The sequence below is a fragment of the Centropristis striata genome, chromosome 8, assembly GCF_030273125.1.
Source record: "Centropristis striata isolate RG_2023a ecotype Rhode Island chromosome 8, C.striata_1.0, whole genome shotgun sequence".
Classification (NCBI taxonomy): Eukaryota; Metazoa; Chordata; class Actinopteri; order Perciformes; family Serranidae; genus Centropristis; species Centropristis striata.
The window spans coordinates 9,811,826-9,831,603 of NC_081524.1; the positions used below are offsets into that span (position 1 = coordinate 9,811,826).

At 39.4% G+C, this 19,778-nt stretch overlaps 1 protein-coding gene across 1 annotated transcript in view; it reads right to left on the reverse strand.

Moving 5' to 3' along the window:
* Nucleotides 1-19,778, reverse strand: part of ddr1 (discoidin domain receptor tyrosine kinase 1) — a 60,921-nt gene that overhangs the window by 22,879 nt on the left and 18,264 nt on the right. The window contains exons 2-7 of the mRNA XM_059338576.1: nt 19,518-19,675; nt 15,522-15,624; nt 11,099-11,174; nt 9,659-9,811; nt 8,231-8,378; nt 6,006-6,117 (exon numbers count right to left, since the gene is read on the reverse strand). Of these exons, the coding sequence (XP_059194559.1) occupies nt 6,006-6,117; nt 8,231-8,378; nt 9,659-9,811; nt 11,099-11,174; nt 15,522-15,624; nt 19,518-19,617 (692 nt within the window). The 5' untranslated portion in view covers nt 19,618-19,675. The remainder of the gene's footprint in view (nt 1-6,005; nt 6,118-8,230; nt 8,379-9,658; nt 9,812-11,098; nt 11,175-15,521; nt 15,625-19,517; nt 19,676-19,778) is intronic.

Genomic DNA, 19,778 nt, shown 5'->3' on the forward strand with positions numbered 1-19,778 from the left:
CCACTTCTTCATCCGTTAAATCTAAGTCTTTAATGTAGTTAATGAAAGGGCTCCATATGTCCTCAAATACATGCCGTTTAGCCTTTAATATGTAAGTTATTCTCTCTAAAGGAAGGCTTGCTAACATCTGTCTTATCCATTGAGTTGTACTTGGTTTATAAATCTTTATCCACAATAATGCAACACATTTCTTAGCATAAAGCAAGCTGAGGTCTATAAATGTCCGCTCACTCCTACTGTAGTTATGTTTCTCTGGGTATAAGCCAAACAAAAAAAGTTTAGGGTCCAGTAGAATTTGTTTTGAAATAATCTTCTCGACTATAGCTCTTACCTCTTCCCAGAATATTTTAATCTTTCTGCATTGCCAAATGCAGTGAAACAAAGTTCCTCTGGATTCCATACATTTCGTGCATACATCTGGTATATTTTTATTATATCTATTTAAATCCATCGGTGTCACATATGTCCGCATTAACCATTTGTACTGTATAAGTTTAAGATGTGTACTTATGGACATAGTGTGAGCCTTAGCACAGGCTGCTTCCCAATCCTCATCCGAAATTTCTAACTGCAAGTCTTCCTTCCATGCATTCAATTTATACTGTGCGTTTTCTGATGAATAAGATGTCAGCAACCTGTAAATTTCTGATATGATACCCTTTTTTAAACTGTTCTTTATCATAATTTTCTCCAAGGATGAATGTGGGGGTCTAGTAAGTGAATTATTTTGATTTACTTTAACAAAGCTTCTAAGCTGAAGGTATTTGAAAAAATGTTTCCTGTTGAGGCCAAATTTAAAGCACAACTCCTCGAATGACATCATATTATCTGAGTCTGTCGAGTAAAGATCTTGGACCATTTTAAGTCCCTTAGAGTGCCACAATTTAAACGCTGCATCCGCTCTCCCTGGTACAAAAGAACGATTACCCCATACTGGACTATATTGAGATAATGTATGCTGTTCCTTTAAGTATTTTTGAACATCATACCATATCTTTAACATATGCTTTACAATTGGGTTTTTAGTTTGTTTCTTTAATCTTTTTACTGTGTCTGAGTACATGTATGAGGGAAGAGGCAATGCTAGACCGTGAGACTCCATTTCAGTCCAATGTGGAGGCTCATTTGTTGAAAAATAGAACATAACAGACCTCAGCTGCGCAGCCCAGTAATACCACAATAGGTTTGGACACTTTAAGCCCCCTCTGTCATACGGCAAATATAACAAAGACAAACGAAGTCTTGCCCTCCTGTTCTTCCATATAAATCTCACAAACATATTTTTAGTTTTTAAGAAAAAATCTGGAGGAGGTGGCAGAGGAATATTTTGAAATAAATAGAGTAGCTTTGGCAGTATATTCATTTTTAGAATATGAATTCTCCCAATCATAGATACTGGTAGTGACATCCATCTATCGATTGATTCATTAATTTCCATCATCAAAGGTTCGTAATTGGCTTCAACCATGTTTTCCAATCTTGGCAAAATCTGTACTCCCAGATACTTAAACTGATCTACAACATTAAATTGAATTACGCTTGGAATTGGATTCTTTCTTTCATTTGAGTTGAGTAGTAATATAGAAGATTTTGTGTTATTCACCTTATATCCCGAAACATCTCCAAACGATTTGATTAGCTGTAACACTGCCGGTATCGATTGATTTAGATTTGATATGAATAAAATAACATCATCAGCATATAAGGATATTCTATGTTCTGTCGGCCCCACTGTTATACCACAAAATTGCTGATGTGAACGCACTCCGATTGCGAGAGGTTCAATTGCTAGTATGAACAATAAAGGAGATAATGGGCAACCTTGCCGGCACCCTTTACTTATTTTTATTGGTTTTGAAATATTTCTATTTGTCAAGATTTCTGCAGTAGAATTTTTATATAACACCCTAACCCATTTTATGAAATTACTTCCAATTCCAAACCTTTCTAAAACATTGAAAAGATAAGGCCATTCGACCCTATCGAAGGCCTTTTCCGCATCTAATGATAAGAGTGCTGCATCCGACATTTCTTTGTTTGTATGAATAATGTTCAATACTCTTCTTACATTATGAAAACCCTGCCTTCCTGTTATAAAACCATTTTGATCTCTATTAATAATATTTGGCAGTAACTTTTGTAAGCGTGTTGCCAACAGTTTACATAATATCTTAAGGTCAGAATTTAACAAACTTATTGGTCTCATGTTTTCACACTTGTTAGAAGGTTTACCTGGTTTTGGCAATAAAGTAATCAAAGCACTATTCATAGAGGGTGGAAAACTGCCTTTCTGAAATGCCTCCAGAAACATTTCGAAAAGAGGTATTAGCAACTTCTTTTTGAATTTTTTATATAGATCAATTGGGAGACCATCTGGTCCTGCACTTTTTCCTGACTTCATATTATCGATGGCACGCCCTATTTCCTCTTTAGTAATTTCCCTTTCCAGATCTTCTTTATCTTCGTTAGGTAAATTAGGTATAGATAGTTCATCCAAAAAACTATTCAGATTTTGCACATTAATCTCGTTTTTGGTATTATATAATTCTTTATAGTAACCTCTAAAGGCATCATTTATTTCTATAGGGTCCACTATATCTTCCCCATTAGATATAATGGTTGTAATTGATGTTTTGGTTTCCAGTTGTCTAATCTGCCATGCCAATAGTTTACCCGATTTGTCACCGTGTTCAAAGAAGGATTGCTTTAGTCTTAGAAGACTAGAGGCAGCTCTGGAAGCAGACAGCTTATCATATTCAGCCCTCAAAATCAGTAATTCGCTTTCCATTTGTGGGTCACTTTTCTCATAAACTTTTTCCTGGAGAGTCTTTATTTTATATTCCAATTGTACTCTCTCCTCACGTGCCTTTTTTGATTTTGAACCTGTATAACTGATAATATGTCCTCTTAGGAAAGCTTTAAAAGCTTCCCACTTTATACTAGCAGAGGTTTGTGTAGTGTTATGTTCAAAAAACTCTTCTATCTGTTTTCCTATATATTTCACAAATTCTTCATCTTGCAACCATTTGTGATGAAAGTGCCATCTGGCTGGGTCTTTTGTCAATTTTTTATCAACATATACTATACAACATGGGGCGTGATCTGAGATCACAATATTATCATAGAAGCTGTCATGAATTTTGGACCGCAATTGTGAAGAAACTAAAAAATAATCAATACGAGAATATGATTTAAATGTGTTTGAGTAACAAGAGTACGTTTTGGCATGTGGTCTAAGTTCTCTCCAAATATCTAACAGGCTATATTCTTTAATAAAGCGATGAATTACTGCTCTACACCTATTGTGAGATGGATCTAGTCCTGTAGATCTGTCCATACTAGGATTCAAAGTACAGTTAAAATCACCTGCTATTACATAATGTCCTGCAAATGTTGAGAGAGTAAGGAACAGATTTACAAAATAACTAGGATCGTCAGTATTAGGGCCATATACATTTACCAAGTTTAAGTTTTCTGACAGTAGAGAGCCCTGGATAATTAAATGTCTTCCAAATGTATCCTTAATAACATTTTTAACTTGAAATGGGACAGTCTTATGGATGAGGGTCATAACTCCTCTGGCCTGAGATGAGAATGATGCTGTATATACACTACCCTGCCATCTCCTCCGTATCCTAATAGTATCCTTTTCTAAGAGATGCGTTTCTTGTAGAAACACTATTTTGGAGTCCATTTCCTTTATTTTATTTATGACTTGTTTAACTTTTCTAAATTGTTGTAGACCTCTGCAGTTCCAAGAGACAAAATTAAGGTTTACTCCTTGAGACATCTTTAATAAGAGACAATAATAGATTACCTTGCAATATAAAAGAAAACTTACGGAGGAGCATAACAAACATGGATTCTTGAACACGAATCCCACACACTGAACATGTATTACTTCCCCTTTCCCACTTTCGTGAGAGCCCCCCTGAAAGCATCTTGACTCCCGATATCGCTGTCGTCTGTTCCACACTTAATGAGGATCAGTCAAACCACTCAATTATCCTTAGAAAAATAACAAACTAGAAAAAACAACAACTCTGCCGCTATATTATAACAGTAATTAACACTCGCCTGCAACATAAGTGGCGTGTTTATTTTTAATCTACAACCAACCGTTTTTTATTTATTAAGCATGCCCCATAAATCAAATGTATTTTACGTTTAATATGCATGTTCAAAAGCCCAACGTATCTTAGTATGTGCGTTTTTTTTTCATGTGCCTACCTGAGTCATTATACAGCCTCATCATAAAGTGGAAACGTATGCATATATAAAAATATATATATTGTTAACTGAAATTACCTTCAGAATACTAATACGCCTTCAGAACACACGTTAAGCCAAATTTGTGATAGTGATTTTCAGCACCATAATTCAGGTATTATATTACCGTATCCACGCGATCAACCATTTGTTTTTAACTCCCGCCGGTGTCCTCCTGGATCTTCCTGACAAACTCCCGAGCTTCTGCTGGCGTTTGAAAAGTATAAGTCCGGTCTTTATGTGTTATCCGCAGCCTGGCGGGGTGAATCACTCCATGTCGGATCCCCAAGTTGCGCAGCTCCTGGCGGATTGGGTCGAAGTTCTTCCTCAGCTGGTGTATCCCCGTAGCCAAGTCAGAGTAAAACCGTACTTGATGTTCCTTGTAGCGGATCTCCTTCTTAGCCCTTACAGCTTCCATAACTGCCCGCTTGTCCTTGAAGTTGAGAAACTTCATTATAAGTGTTCTCGGTGGCGCCTTTGGGTCCCTCGCTGGTCCGATTCGGTGTGCCCGTTCAATAGTAGCCGCAGCATCCATTACCTCCGGTATCCACTTCTCCAAAAAAGAGCATGGGTCTCGTCCCTCAGCACCCTCCGGCAGACCCACCAGTCTCAAGTTATTTAAGCGGGATCTGGTTTCCAAGTCCAGAAGCTTGTCCTCCAAAGTCTTATTTTTTGACTCCAGTGCATGGACTTTAGTCTGCAAACCAGCTACGTCGTCCTCGGCGGTTGATATCCGCAACTCGGCCTGCGTCACTCGCTCTGTGCATTCATTTATCTCCTTCCTCATATTTTCTATCGCCGCCATAACTCCATCAAATCTTGAAGTGAACTCCGTTTTCATGGAGCTTATAGCAGCCAGCACCGCATCCGCCGTCGCACCTCCCAGTGTCTCCCCTCCGCTGGCCTCGTCCTCCGCCATGTCCTCGTTAGCTTTCTGTGTGTCGCTGCTAACACGGTAGTCCGGTAACTTCGGCTGCTTTGACGGTTTGCCTTTTCCTTTACTTGCACTAGCAGCCTTCGGCATTACAAATTCCACGCTCACCCTATATTACCAAATAATGTTATAATTGCGAGTATTTTTAGTAGAAATGTTAGTGGCTAAGGCAGAGCAGCGCGAAGCACGTCTCCCTAGGTGGCCGCCATAACCGGAAGTCCTGAAAAAACGTTTTTATTGACTTTATTAATTACTGGAGCGAAACTAAATTTCCCTCCAGGGGTCAATAAAGTCTGATTACTGAGCATTTGATGCAGAAAACAATGCTTGTGGGGATTTAAAAAATGTTTTTTTTTTAATTTAAAAAATTAATTTAATTAGATTTAATTTAATTATTGAATTCATTTTTATTAATTAAATTTATTTTATTAATTCAAACAGACGGCAATTTACTAGCAATTTATTTTATTTTGATTTATTCTTTATTTTCTCAGCTTTCGTGTCTGGAATTTGTTGATATAATGTTTAATGCTGTAGAATATTCTTTAACAATCCAAACTATTTTCCCTCTAAAATTGGTATCGACCTTAAAAATCTCATATTAGTTGGGCTGTACTTGTAGTTGTGATCTTGTGATATTTGCAGAAGACGTGTTTGTACTCAAGGTCGAGTCAGTTTCATCATACATTTCCATGAAAACGTAATCCAAGAGGAGCTGTTTATGGGAATGTATGGAGATGAGATACTTACTCATACATAGAAATGAAAATGTTAAAAAGCCTGGAGCGGCTGAATATCTTACCCCTGCTCAGTACTCCCATCGTAGGTGGAGTCATTTAGATAGACAGGCATGCCAGATGGGCCAGACAGGTGCATGACGTGACCCATGGGAGCCGTGTAAGCCTTCAGCCCATCTGAGCGACAGAGAAATATGTAAAAAAATATTCATGTGATTGTAAAAGGCAAAACATTTTGTTGTGTTTCCTGCAGAAACAGACCTGCACAAACTGCATGTGAAACTTTCCATTTCCATCAAGAGCCAACATTAAACAGTAATCAATGCCACGGGGGAAACGGCTACAGCTGGATTTTAAGTAGTAAAACAAACGAAGAGGTCCGCTGCTCAGGCCCACTCAGTCCCCGCCACCATTAACCGGTGAAACTCAAGCCTCTCCGCTCCAACACACAGCTAATCAGCTCGCTCCCTGAGAGCAGAGGTGACGTCAGCAACACGGGCTGCAGCCCGCTGCTCTGCTACACATAATAAACAGCGCTTCACATAGGATTTACAGTATGTGTGCCACAGTATGCTCAGTTTGACCATAAAGGAGTGTCTATGGATGTGGTTATGCACTTGGATGTGTGAGAAATGTGGGTCCGAGGGCTGGGCGATATGGTCAAAGTCTTTTTATGCTGACATAGGTAATTTCATCCCGATAACGATGTACAGTCATGGAAAAAATTATATGTTGTATTATCACCCATTTTCTTCACTTTATTGTTCATTTTAATGCCTGGTACAAATAAAGGTGCATTTGTTTGGACAAATGTAATGATAACAACAAAAATAGCTCATAAGAGTTTAATTTAAGAGTTGATATCTAGACATTTTCCATGGTTTTCTTGATAATAACCAAAATCATTACCAAGAAAACCATGAAAAATGGCTAGATAACAGCTCTTAAATTAAGCTATTTTTGTTGTTATCATTATATTTGTCCAAAAAATTTACCTTTAGTTGTACCAGACATTAAAATGAACAAGAAAATGAAGAAAAACAAGGGTGGTCTAATAATTTTTCCATGACTGTATATCACGATATGACCTATCTGTCAAAAAAAACAAAAAAAAAAAAAAAATGTTTTATATACTCCTGTGTGAATTAAATACTTGCCAAATAAAAAGTGTAATTATGAACTTTAATGCAAAATGAACGTAACAGTTTCAAGTGAAATTATAGAGAAAAATAAAATAAATATTTCCAGCTATACACAGATTATCTTTGCATGCATGCACATAAATAAAGAATAATCAGATTACAACATTAGCTTACACCGTGGTGTAGCTAAGATGAATTCTTGAGTTGTATAATGAAGCTGAACAAATGAAACGCTGTTGGAAAACACAACTTACAATTTATTTTAACCAACATTTGGGTTTCAAGTGGACTTTTATACTTATTTTACGTTGGGCGTAAATGGGCCCTTAACATGTGTTTCTTATCATCGACAACTTAATTGTGCAACACAATATCTTGATGTAATCTGTATGACTTCATCATGATACAATTCTTTTGAAAGATAAATAATCATATGGATGTATAGCCCAGCCCTAATGCGCCCAAACTGAATGTAAAACAATAAAGAAGAGACACTGTGCCGCCACAATATCTGATACGGGATGAGATGCGACGCAGAATGTGCATAAAACTTGACATTCTGTAGATCCCGTATAATCTCTGACTTGTGGGATTGTGCTGCACTGAATCCACATTAGAGAATTTTTTTGAAAGATGGTTTCTTCCGAGGACGCAGAGCGGGATCTGGGGGCTTTTAGCCTCCGTGACAGGATCTGATTTACAGGCAGTCTGTTGCGGTCTGAGGGAGGTGGATGGGGCAGAGACGAGGTGAGCCAGTCATAAATACTAAACTAGTCAGTGTTGTGCTTTGGGAAACATGGAGACCAATACAATTTATCACCATGTGGCTTCTTTTTATTCAAGAAACCCTCAGTGGGGCTGTTAATTTGATGCGAGGCCTCATATCAATGCATGGGATGTATGGCGAAAAAACACCCACTCGTAATCATTACCATCGAACAAATCCTGCTTTTACTGGCTGATACAGGAGTAAATCTAGGATGATGGTGAAGTGAGTTACCTTCCCCATATGAAATGTGCTCTGATTTATCTGGTGGACATGCCTCAGAATATACAGACCAAATGAATACTAAAGTAACAACAAAGACAGGGATGTTCTTTACTCTGCAGTCTCTTCGTGCCTCTCTCGCTTCCACACAAACACTCACCGTTCCAGACACAACCGTAGAGCTCCACCCGAAGGCAAACGCTCATAACCCGGTCAGCCAGCGGGTAGAAGCGCACCATGCGGGCCACGATGGGAGGTCCCAGGTCTTTCAGCACAACATCATAGGTGTTCTCATTTCCTGACACCACCTAAGGGAGAGGAGTGCAAATATCCAATCACACAGTACATTGCTCGTCTCCCCTGTTATCTGAGAGGTAGAATGAGCCTTGCCTCGGGGCTCTGACTTTTTATTCAGTATGTGTCTTCCATTTCTATTAATCTAAGTAGAGCTCATATGAATTCACTTTTTCTTTAATACACAAAGGTGTGAAGAAGGACTGATTTTTAGTTTTTGTGATTTACTTGAATATTAGCCTGTGGCAGTTTTTGTAAGAGCAGCTTTCACCCAAAGATTTACATTTTCTTGCAATTTGTAAGATAATGATTCCTACGTTTTATTCGCCGAAATATTAGCAACTGGATCCAAATTCTTATACGATTATGTAGTATTGGTTAGGCCTGTCACGATAAACACTATATCGACTTATCGTTCAATATATAAAAGTTGATACGACAATATATTGATTTTAAAGTAATGCTGCAAATGTTTGACCAAAAAAAAACTATATTTCCCAAGCAGCCATTCCAGCTGTTTATATGTTATTTTAATAATAAAATAATATAATACAGAATATTTATCTCAGTGCATTTTTTGTTAACATAGCCTGAAAGTCTATTTTATTTGTTTTGGTTGTAGTTTATTGATTTGTTTTATTTATCTAGGATATTTTAATATTTCTTTTCCACATTTCAATTCCAATGTTTAATAATCTCAAGATTAAAAAATGAATTATTGTGGAAAAGGATGTACTTATTATGGTCTAATTTCGTTAAATAACTAAAACGACATCGATACAACAATACTATAGTTTATCGTGATAGTTTCTGAGAAAATATATCGTCCTAAAAAATGTGCTATCATGACAGGCCTAGTACAAGTGCAGAACCCAAGAAAATACTGGACATTGACCGAACAAAATCGGGCCAATCGTGCCTTTACCAGCTCAAGGTAAGATATTAACTGTGATGAAATCTGAGGCTGAAGGCTGCTTTTTGCCTGAACAGAGAAGTTACCAACAAAGTTTAGCTGGCACAATGCCAAACTGCTCCACTTGTGAATAAATCATAAATAAATCAAATGCAGATAAATATCACAGGCCCTCTGTGTTTAACACAGACATTTATATTAAACAGGGCAGGATATTGAGCTGTTACGTATCAATAATGGAGCATCAACCTCAACTGTAAGTTCATCGATTCCCCCAAAGCTCATTTAATGACATTCAAATTGTCACTTCTCTTCATTAGGGAACACGTGAGGGGGTCTCCGGCTCTGTTGTAGTGAACAAAACAAAAAGACCCTGCTCACCTCGTGGCTCCAGCGGTCCTTCCAGGTGAGCCATTTCACTCCGTCTCGAGAATAACGGAGCCGATAACTGCGGGCAAACTCCCGGCCGTGCCCGTCAGCGTGGCGGCCCTGTGTTCCAACCAGAGCCAGGAAGTGGAGTTGGTGCAGGTCTATCTGCAGGACACAGGAACACACATCATCAAAACACACATCGCACAAAAATACACAGACACAGATTGAGATACAGTAACAAGATAGAGAAAAATAAACAAAAAAGCTGAATGTGGGCTAGATTTAGAGGTTGACATTTTGGGAAAAATGCATGTCCCAGTGCTATCTCCGGCCGTGCCCTTTAAGAGGAGGCTGCAAACTGGCGAGGCGCATTCTAGTTTCTGCTGTTTAATTATTTATTCCTTCCTGCCGGCGCAATAAATCTGTAGTCCGGGCTGTGTTGGCATGCTAACCCAATAGAAGTCATTTCTGGCCACTTCAGTATGCATGCTGTCATCACACTGTTAATTAAATAAAAACTCAATCCATTAATTCTTACGATCCAGTCAAATGAATTTACTGGTTGCAACTTCAGTGAACCAGAGAAAGTGATGGTTATTATGTGCTTCGTTATAGAGGGAACTACAAGACTACTAACAAAAGTTTATTATTTATTTATTTAAACAGAAGCGGTGGTGCATTGAACAACATGTTGTGTTCTGCAACTGCACTGCCCTGTTAATACCACGGGGTTTTATCAAAACTTTATGACAGACTGGAGGTTTGTTTCGATAATCTGAATCTCAGAGTCATAAAGTTTTTTAAAAAATGTATACATGAGATATCTGAAAAGTTTTGCTGTCCGGGCAAAAACCTCCATACCCACCAAAAAGAGAAAACATACTCCAAAGTCCTTTTAAAGTCTTTCTAGACTTTTTTTAATATTTATTCATTTTGTACGAGTTTCGGTTTGTCTGTCGGAGGAGCTGAAGCGCTCGAATCTCCTCAAGTGGAGTGAGCTGTTGGGAGTTAAACTTGCCTTACTTTTCTCTGGTTGACTTGAGGAGCTTATGTTTTTTTGATAAGAACATCATCCTGTTTAGTCTTTACGCTAAGCCATGCTAAGCGCCTGCTGGCTCTAGATTCAGATTTAGTAGGAAGATATGACAGAGGTATCAATCTTCTAATATAACTCAGCATGAATGCAAATAGGTGTACTTCCCAAAAAACGCACAACTTTAGTGCCTTACAACTCATTATCTGTTGTAGAATCACTCTAAAGTGAGGCCTTGAGAAGATTAAAGCTTTTATGAAATCATCAACATCTCATATCAGCTTCATAATCATAAAAAAAAAACAATTAACAACAAAGACATTGTGCTTTTCTTTTAATAAACAGTGGTTGTGCTGAGCACTGCTTCCAAATGTCAAAGGCAAACCAGAGCAGAGAAAACAGACAGACAGCCTCACCTGAAGATATTCGGATCCACTGGGGAAAACGGCTCCGGCAGGACACCACGCTCCGTCGCCCTCTCCAGTACTCAACCTGTGACAAACAGAGGCTTATTAATGTTGCACAGCAAAACAAAAAATAAAAAGTAAAAGTAAGAACTGAAAAGTTCACGAAATCCCAGTCCTATACCCAAACATTCATATGCAGAGATACAAACACATCCACAACAACCCTGACTACATCAAGAGCCGGCAGCTTGCAGAGGTACAACTGAGAATTAAATACAAACACTATCCAACACAAACCGCCTGACCCTCCTCTACCAACATACATATTGATTCAACAGCGGCCAAACATTCATATATAAATTGGGCAATGCTGACTGAAGGAAGAAAGCCTGGCTGTAGCTGAAGGCACGCAGCAGGCAGTAGAGAGACTGCTGGGAAATACAGAGAACAGATGAAGGGAGGAATCGAGATGAAAGGAGTGAAAATTACTAGCTCTTCAAACCCTACAACAAGATCTGGTGCAGAACGTCAGGACCGAGTCTTTACTCGCGGTTTCTTGGGCCTGCCATGACCACACACACGCAGCACTAAAAGATTTTCACTCAGCGTGACCTTCGTCAATCCAACCTGAGAAGAAAAGTCCATACTGCCACCACATACTGGCCACATGGAGACCACAAACTTGGCTCGGTGTGTCCTTGAAGTCGGATCAGCTTGTACGAGGAGCTTTTGGAGCGGACGCCAGGCCACAACCACGCTCTGACCACTGTGGGGCTTCTCTCAGAATAAAAGGCTGCTGCTTTGACCGCCAAAACAAATCACTATATCAACTCGGTCACGCTGACAGTGGCGCTTGTATTTCAATCAGTCCCCTCGGTGGGTGAGATCATACAGCCGGAAACCGCGAGATGATATCAACACATTAGAGTTCCACAAAGTGTCCCGTGATGAAGCAGGGAGCAGAGGATGAGGAGGGAGAGAGGAGGAATGTGGCTGGGCAGAGTTCGGTCCACCATGCACCAGCCAGCAGGATTAACATTACAGCCTGCTGCTCTGCCAACAACCTCATTTTTCTCCTATTTCTCTCTCTCTCTCTCTCTGTCTTCTGCTTCCTACCTAAATACCTGCCAACAATTCCTCACTCAGCCCTTGTTCTCAGTTCTCTTTTTCCTATCCAACTTTTTCTCCACTCCCTCACACCAATATGTTGATATTTCACTGCCTGAGAGTAATTACAGCCACCAGCCCTGAATCCCTCCCTTAACCCAACACCTTCCCTCAAACCCTGTTTTCAAATTAAGTTCTCTGCAGCTTTCAGCACGCCGTCACAGTGATCCACCTTCACTTGTTTGCTTTTTTTTTCTATGTCCGCTGTTTTCTCTCTCAGCGTGTCCCCGATGTCTCTTAAAAAACAGTTTGGGCTAATAATCGTTTCCACATGGTTAGACACTCAGCCAAGAGACCCAGCCCTGACAGACCAAGGGAGACAAATGAACACACACACACACACACACACACACACACACACACACACACACACACACACACACACACACACACACACACACACACACACACACACACACACACACACACACACACACACACACACACACACACACACACACACACACACACACACACACACACACACACACACACACACACACACACACACACACACACACACACACACACACACACACACACACACACACACACACACGTTCCCCGACTGCATGGCTTTACCATGTTGCAGGCCTAACTTGGCTCTCATGTATATGACCTCACTGCCAGACAGGAATGGTGGTAATATAATTACCCAGTGGGTTTTACAAAGACACACACTATCATCTTCTATCATAATCTAATAAACCTCGGACAAATTACTTAAGTGTGGTGCCAACAGACTGAAAAAAAAAAGACATGCAGACAAACACGTCCCTTCCACAGCGACATGTGCATGTGTTCCTGTACTAGAATGTGTTATAAATAAAGTAAATATAAGTATATATTTAGGGTATTTTCCTTCAGCTCTGTTTAAGTTTACAGAGAGGGAACTGAAGTTGTGATGTTCTGTTCAAAGCCACCAGACTCCATTGAGAAAAACAGGAATTTTACCTTGAAGAACACGAGTTGTTGGTCTATCACGGCCTCAAGCTGTTCGTTTGTTGTGTGAATTTGGTGTTTTAAAGGATCACTTCAGATTCAACAGAGTGAATTGCCTTAAGATTCAAAGGACTCAAGACAAATGCTAAGTGCTATAACTGTGGTTTTGCAGGTTTAAGTTGAATTAATGCCTATACCATTCACTTTACATCACAGTTAATGTTTTAAGTCTAAGCTTTGGAAATCCGACTGTACTTTCACAATGTTATATATTGGTTCAGTTTTTATTTCTGTATGGTGTGAACATAAAGTAACACACTCTTAAATCTGTAATTGTGTAATCCATCTCAGTGAACATCAAGTCTGCACTAATTTATATCAATGTTACCTTGTCATTGCACAGTAATGCCGTTTAATTGCAAGCTGTTTTGAAAAGTCTGCACTGACTTATCTCAAAACAACAAAAGAACGACTGTCGGGAATGGTAAGAATAATAATTTCTGAAATCTATAACTGTGCTGCACACATCCAATAACTGCTATTGACCTTTAAAGATAATTTGATCCTAACTCTCTAAACCACTAAGCAGTTCCAGGGAGTTTTTCTTTTTTTTTTTTGCTTCTGCCACATTGTACTCAACATGGCCTCATTTTTCACATAGAGGTCCTGCATTTCTATAGAAACAGCACAATCATGGCTAGATGTAAGGAGAATTTCTTTAAGAATTTCTTTCTCTAATAAAATTAGATCATTGTTTTCTTTAATTTATTGTTCATTTTAATGCCTGGTAGAACTAAAGGTACATTTGTTTGGACAAATATAATGATAACAACAAAAATAGCTCATAAGAGTTTAATTTAAGAGCTGATATCTAGCCATTTTCCATGGTTTTCTTGATAATAACCAAAATCATTATCAAGAAAAAAATGGAAAATGGCTAGATATTAGCTCTTAAACTAAACTATGAGCTATTTTTGTTATCATTATATTTGTACAAACAAATGTACCTTTAGTTGAACCTGGCATTAAATGAACAAGAAAGCAAGGAGAAAACAATGGTATAATATTTTTTTCCATGACTATATATATATATATATATATATATATATATATATATATATATATATAATTTTCCCACAAGTGTTACTAATATTGAAAAGAAAATGTACATGCTATAGATATTGAACTATTTACATTTTTACAACCTCGATTGTCCTCTCTAATCAGTTCAGTTTAATTTTCTCAGCCAAGTAATTCATGGCTCCACAGATGCACTGAGGAGTGCAGAATTAAGTGTGTGTGTATGTGTATGTGTGTGTGTGTGTGTGTGTGTGTGTGTGTGTGTGTGGTTACATGATGCAATTTGAGACAAAAGTGACTTTGATAAAATATCACTATTTTAAGTTTCAGTCTGGTTATTTTTCCTGATGGAAGCATTTGTTATGCATGATTCATTCAAGGACCAGCAGAAATATTAATATCCATTGGTAGTTTCTGTTTTTACAGTTGGTGGTTTTGATAAATGATGCAATTTTGATAATCGTTTTTTTTTTTTTTTTAAAGAAAACATCTTTTTCAAACCTGCCAGCAGGTTGTGAGAAGCAGAGGTCTAATTGGAACAAAACAACACAGAAATCCATCACTGTTGGGTTACAGGTGCAACAGAGCAGCAGTGTTGCTGGGAGTGATCAGCCTGGTGTTGAGTTACTCTTAAGCAGAAGGTTTCTATGCTGAAACCACACAACATACAGGAAGTGCACAGGGAAACCCACTTAATTACTGTGGTGAGAGTAATGTATTTAGTGAATGATAAATACTAGCTGCTGCACAAAAGAACATGTACAAGATGGAAGAAATAGCACTCTGAACAATGCTCCCAAGAACATATAGAGTCATGGAAAAAAATATTAGACCACCTTTGTTTTCTTTATTTTCTTGTTCATTTAAATGCTCGGTACTACTAAAGGTACATTTGTTTGGACAAATATAATGATAACAACAAAAATAGCTCATAAAAATTTAATTTAAGAGCTGATATCTAGCCATTTTCAATGGTTTTCTTGGTAATGATTTCGGTTATTTTCAAGAAAACCATGGAAAATGGCTAGATATTAGCCCTTAAATTAAAATATTTTCAGCAATTTTTGTTGTTATTATCATATTTGTCCAAACAAATGTACAAAATTGAAGAAAACAAGGGTGGTCTAATAATTTTTTCCATGACAGTATTTAAGTTAATTTACCAGCAGGTGAAGTTTAGAGCGTCAAGCTTTTCTTCTGACTTCGGTCTTTAGTGATGCAATTAGTAACACACATTTCCTACCTTCCGTGTTTGGCCTCAGTGGAGTCAGACCAGGCACTGGAGGCGGTGATGTCAGAGTCTGGGATGGTGCCATCCTCCATACCCAGGGCGTAACGACACTGAGCTGAAGGGGGAAGATTGGGGGGAAAAGAGAGAGGAGAGAAGGAGGGAGAGATAAGAGAAAGTTGGAGAGAGAGAGAGAGAGAGAGAGAGAGAAATGAGCATCATTCTCATCCGTATGGAGCACATGTCCAAGGGAAACTTAATATTTCCATTAGAGTGTCAGCAGCCATCATTGGTCACGGAGCATAATGTTGTTATGTCATCTCTGGGAAAAACTTCCGGACTTCATGCTTCATAAGCCACACAGACAGAGAGGAGAAATGCCAAAGTGAACAATAAATGACTGTTATTGTTGCAGAATCTTTTTGGGTCGAGTCGTTTCTAATGACTTTATTTAAAATGTAATGGCAGAGTTTTGGAGCACTTATTCCCCTTTGTCCTGTCAAAAGTGACAACATCAAAGATAGTCATTAAAATTCATCTGAGGCTATATGTATCCAGCGCCCCCGGTGAGATACTGTGACATGTCTTCTTTGATTACACCTTTCCTGTTTTGTTCTGCTTTAGTCTTTCCCTCTAGCTCTCCATCCCACACAAAGCCACCTCCTCAGGGCTCCGGCGATCATGCACAGCCCCGGTTCCAGTTACTACTGCTCGGAGATTTGCGGGAAGAGAACAAAAGGGAGAAAGAAACCAAGGGCGACTAAAAAGAACACAGACAGGTCTCAGATATCGGCGCTGACCCCGGTCCAGCAGCAGCATTATCAAATGATCCAGATAGCGTGGTCCCAGGCAGGGATTACCCAACGACACAGCTATCTGCTCTGAAGTCAGTCATGAGATGGTGGAGAGGGGGGGTGAGAGGCTGAGGGGGGGTGAGGTAGTGATAAAGTGGAAAGGGGTACTGACAGTGATATGGAGGGGAAGCTGAGGGTGACAGAAAGAGGCGGGGTGGGCCGGGTGTCTAACTCAGTTTCTGTCATTGAGTCAGCGCACAGGAATGTTGGGCTGAATGACAAACCCTAAAAACCCCAATGGCTGCACACACACACACACACACACATACATAGACTCACACACACACACACACACACACACATACATGTACACACACACACACACACACACACATATACAGACACACACACACACACACACACATAGACTCACACACACACACACACACACACACACATACATGTACACACACACACACACACATATACAGACACACACACACACACACACACACACATATATACAGACGCACACACACACACACATATACATAGACAAACATACACACAGACACAGACACACACACACACACACACATATATACACACACACATACATAGACTCACACACACACATACACAGACACACATACTGATATACACAGACACACACAGACTCACACACACATACACAGACACACACAGTTGATTCACGCCCTGCAGACAGGTGCCCATTTTATTACATCATCATCATCACACATCACCAGTCAACACCCCGACATCTGCAATCTTCTCACCTCTCCGTCTGTCGCTCTGTGTCCTTTGCTTTCACTTGACTTTTTTTTCATTTTTCATAAAGCCTGTGAAGCCCGTGCACTTAACCTTCCTGCTTCAAGATTGATTCAGTTTTTACAACAGGACAAACTCTGCGTTCATGTGTGTGTGTTGTGTACCACAGTCAGTTCATCAATCTCCAACTGTTTCCCATCAATCTAAGCTACAATAATCGTTCAGCAGAATATCTACGCATTACATTGCTGGCATGCCTGAAATGACTTAAAGGGATACTTCAACCTTGAAATGACCTGTTATATGTAAATTTCTCACCCCATGTTACCTTGAATTCCTGAAGAAGACAGTTTTTCTGTCATGCCTCCATAATTCATTCATTCATTCATTCATTCATTCATTTATTCATTATCCTTGACCACTTATCCGAACTTGGGTCGCAGGGGGCTGGATTCGATATTTAAAAGTGGACATCATAGTTTTTTTCTGGACTCAATATATTGTCGTTTACATGTGTGACTTTTTGTGCTTTTTTGTGTTGTGTTTAAAGTAATGCTGCAAATGTTTGACAGGCAGTACGAATTGCCGGGAAAAAAATCCCAAGCAGACATTCCAGCTTTTTATGTTATTTTAATATTAAAATATTGATAATACATGTTTATCTCAGTGCATTTTTTGTTAACAGAGCCTAAAAGTCTGTATTTTATTTAGTTGTAGTTTATTTATTTATGTTTTATTTATCCAGGATACTTTAACATTTCTTTTTCACATTTTAATTTCAATGTTTAATAATCTTGCGATTTAAAAATTGCTGTGGAAAAGGATGTACTTATTATGCCTGAATATTGTTAGAAAACTAAAATGACATTAATACAGCGATACTATCGTTTATGGTGATAGTTTCTGGGAAAATATATCGTCCTAATAAATTTGTTATTGTGACAGGCCTAGTCATATATCAGTTGCTCACCCCGTGTTACCTAGAATTCTATTTTCTGTCATTGCCCCATGATTCATTCATTCATTCATTCATTCATTATCCTTGAATCCAAACTCGGGTCGCAGGCGGCTGGAGCTGAGCCCAGCTGATACTGGGAGAGAGGCGGGTCCACCCTGGTCTCCAGACTATCACAGGGCTGACACATAGAGACAGACAATCACACTCTCATTCACTCCTACAGGCAACTTAGAGTTACCAATTAAACCTAAGTGCATGTGCCGGAGTACCCGGTGAGAACCCACGTGACACGGGGAGAACATGCTAACTCCAAACAGAACAGCCGCAGGCCAGATTTGAACCTGCGGCCCTCTTCTTCATGAATTTCAATAAATGGGGGCCACTTTTTACAACAAGAAAAATAGATCAAAACATCCATTTATAAATAAGTTCAAGAAGCCTAACTGAGCAAGCCTGAGGCAGTTTGTGTTTGAAACAGTACGGATTTAGCACACAACTGGATAAATGAGACTTGGATTATACTGCAGGAGTTTTTAAAATGGTTTTGATGTTGTTGAATGCAGCCACCATTTAATTCAGTTCATCAAGGACTTTTGTGTGGGGATTTTCCGTCCACCCTGGAGGCATGCGAGAAAAACGTTTTTCTTCACGATTTCAAGGTAGCACAGGGTGAGTTAATTGATATTCAAACGCTCCTTCCTTTAAACCTTCCATCAAAGTAGTGGCAGACACGTTTTTTCCCCTCCAACTGATTAATCAACTGATTGTTTCAGTTCTAATTAGGATAATCATTTAAGTCATTTATAAAGCAGAAACTCCAAACATTTGATGGATTAATTTTCTCCAATATAAGGATTTTTCATTCATAATGATTAATAAACACATAGTTAAAATAATAATCTCCATTTGCAGCCTGAGTTTCATTGAGAGTGTAGCTGCTGCAGTCAGAAAGTCGACCACGCCGTCTCCTTTAGTTACACCTGGTTGGCTTTCATTCACTAACCCCTCATGCGCTCCCTTCCCTGACATTTTGACTGACACTTTCATGAGCTGCCTGTGCATTAGCGGTCCTGGCGAGCCAGAAGGGGGGAGACCGCGCGGCTATCTCGTTCTCCTATTACACACGACTGGCTGGCAGACAGGGAGAGGACACAGGATAGCCTGTTGATAGCGGGCAGAGAATGAGCCTTACTGATCTGAGAATGTGAGGAGAATGTCGGAGCAGCAGGACGGATGATTGCTGCGACCGTGGACACGAGGAGGAGAGGAGAAGGAGAGAGACGACGGCTTTAAAATTCAATCATGTCTGAGTTTGTGGGAATAAAAAACAACCTTGAAATGTGCCAACTGCCAAGCTGTTCCGGATGAGACAGTTCTTTGGGGAGAAAACAATAAAAAAAAACTTTGGGGGACAATTTATCCAGCAGCATTTTAGATGTTTTAGTAGCATGTGTGTTTACGGGAACCTACCTGGGTTAAAGTGCCACTCATGGTCCCCTGAAGACGCCACCAGCGCCACCAGCACTGTGACCACCGTGGCAGGGAACAGTCGCAGGGTTGGCAAGGCCATGACAGCAGCAACACACCTGGTTACCTGTCCGGGGACCCGCTGATGTCCACAGGCATACCTGGTGCAGGAAAACAGATATTTAGAATAACATCCACTTTAGGATTCTCATCTTGTATTGCACAAACTGCAGCAACCACCATGAAACCACAAATTATTTCATT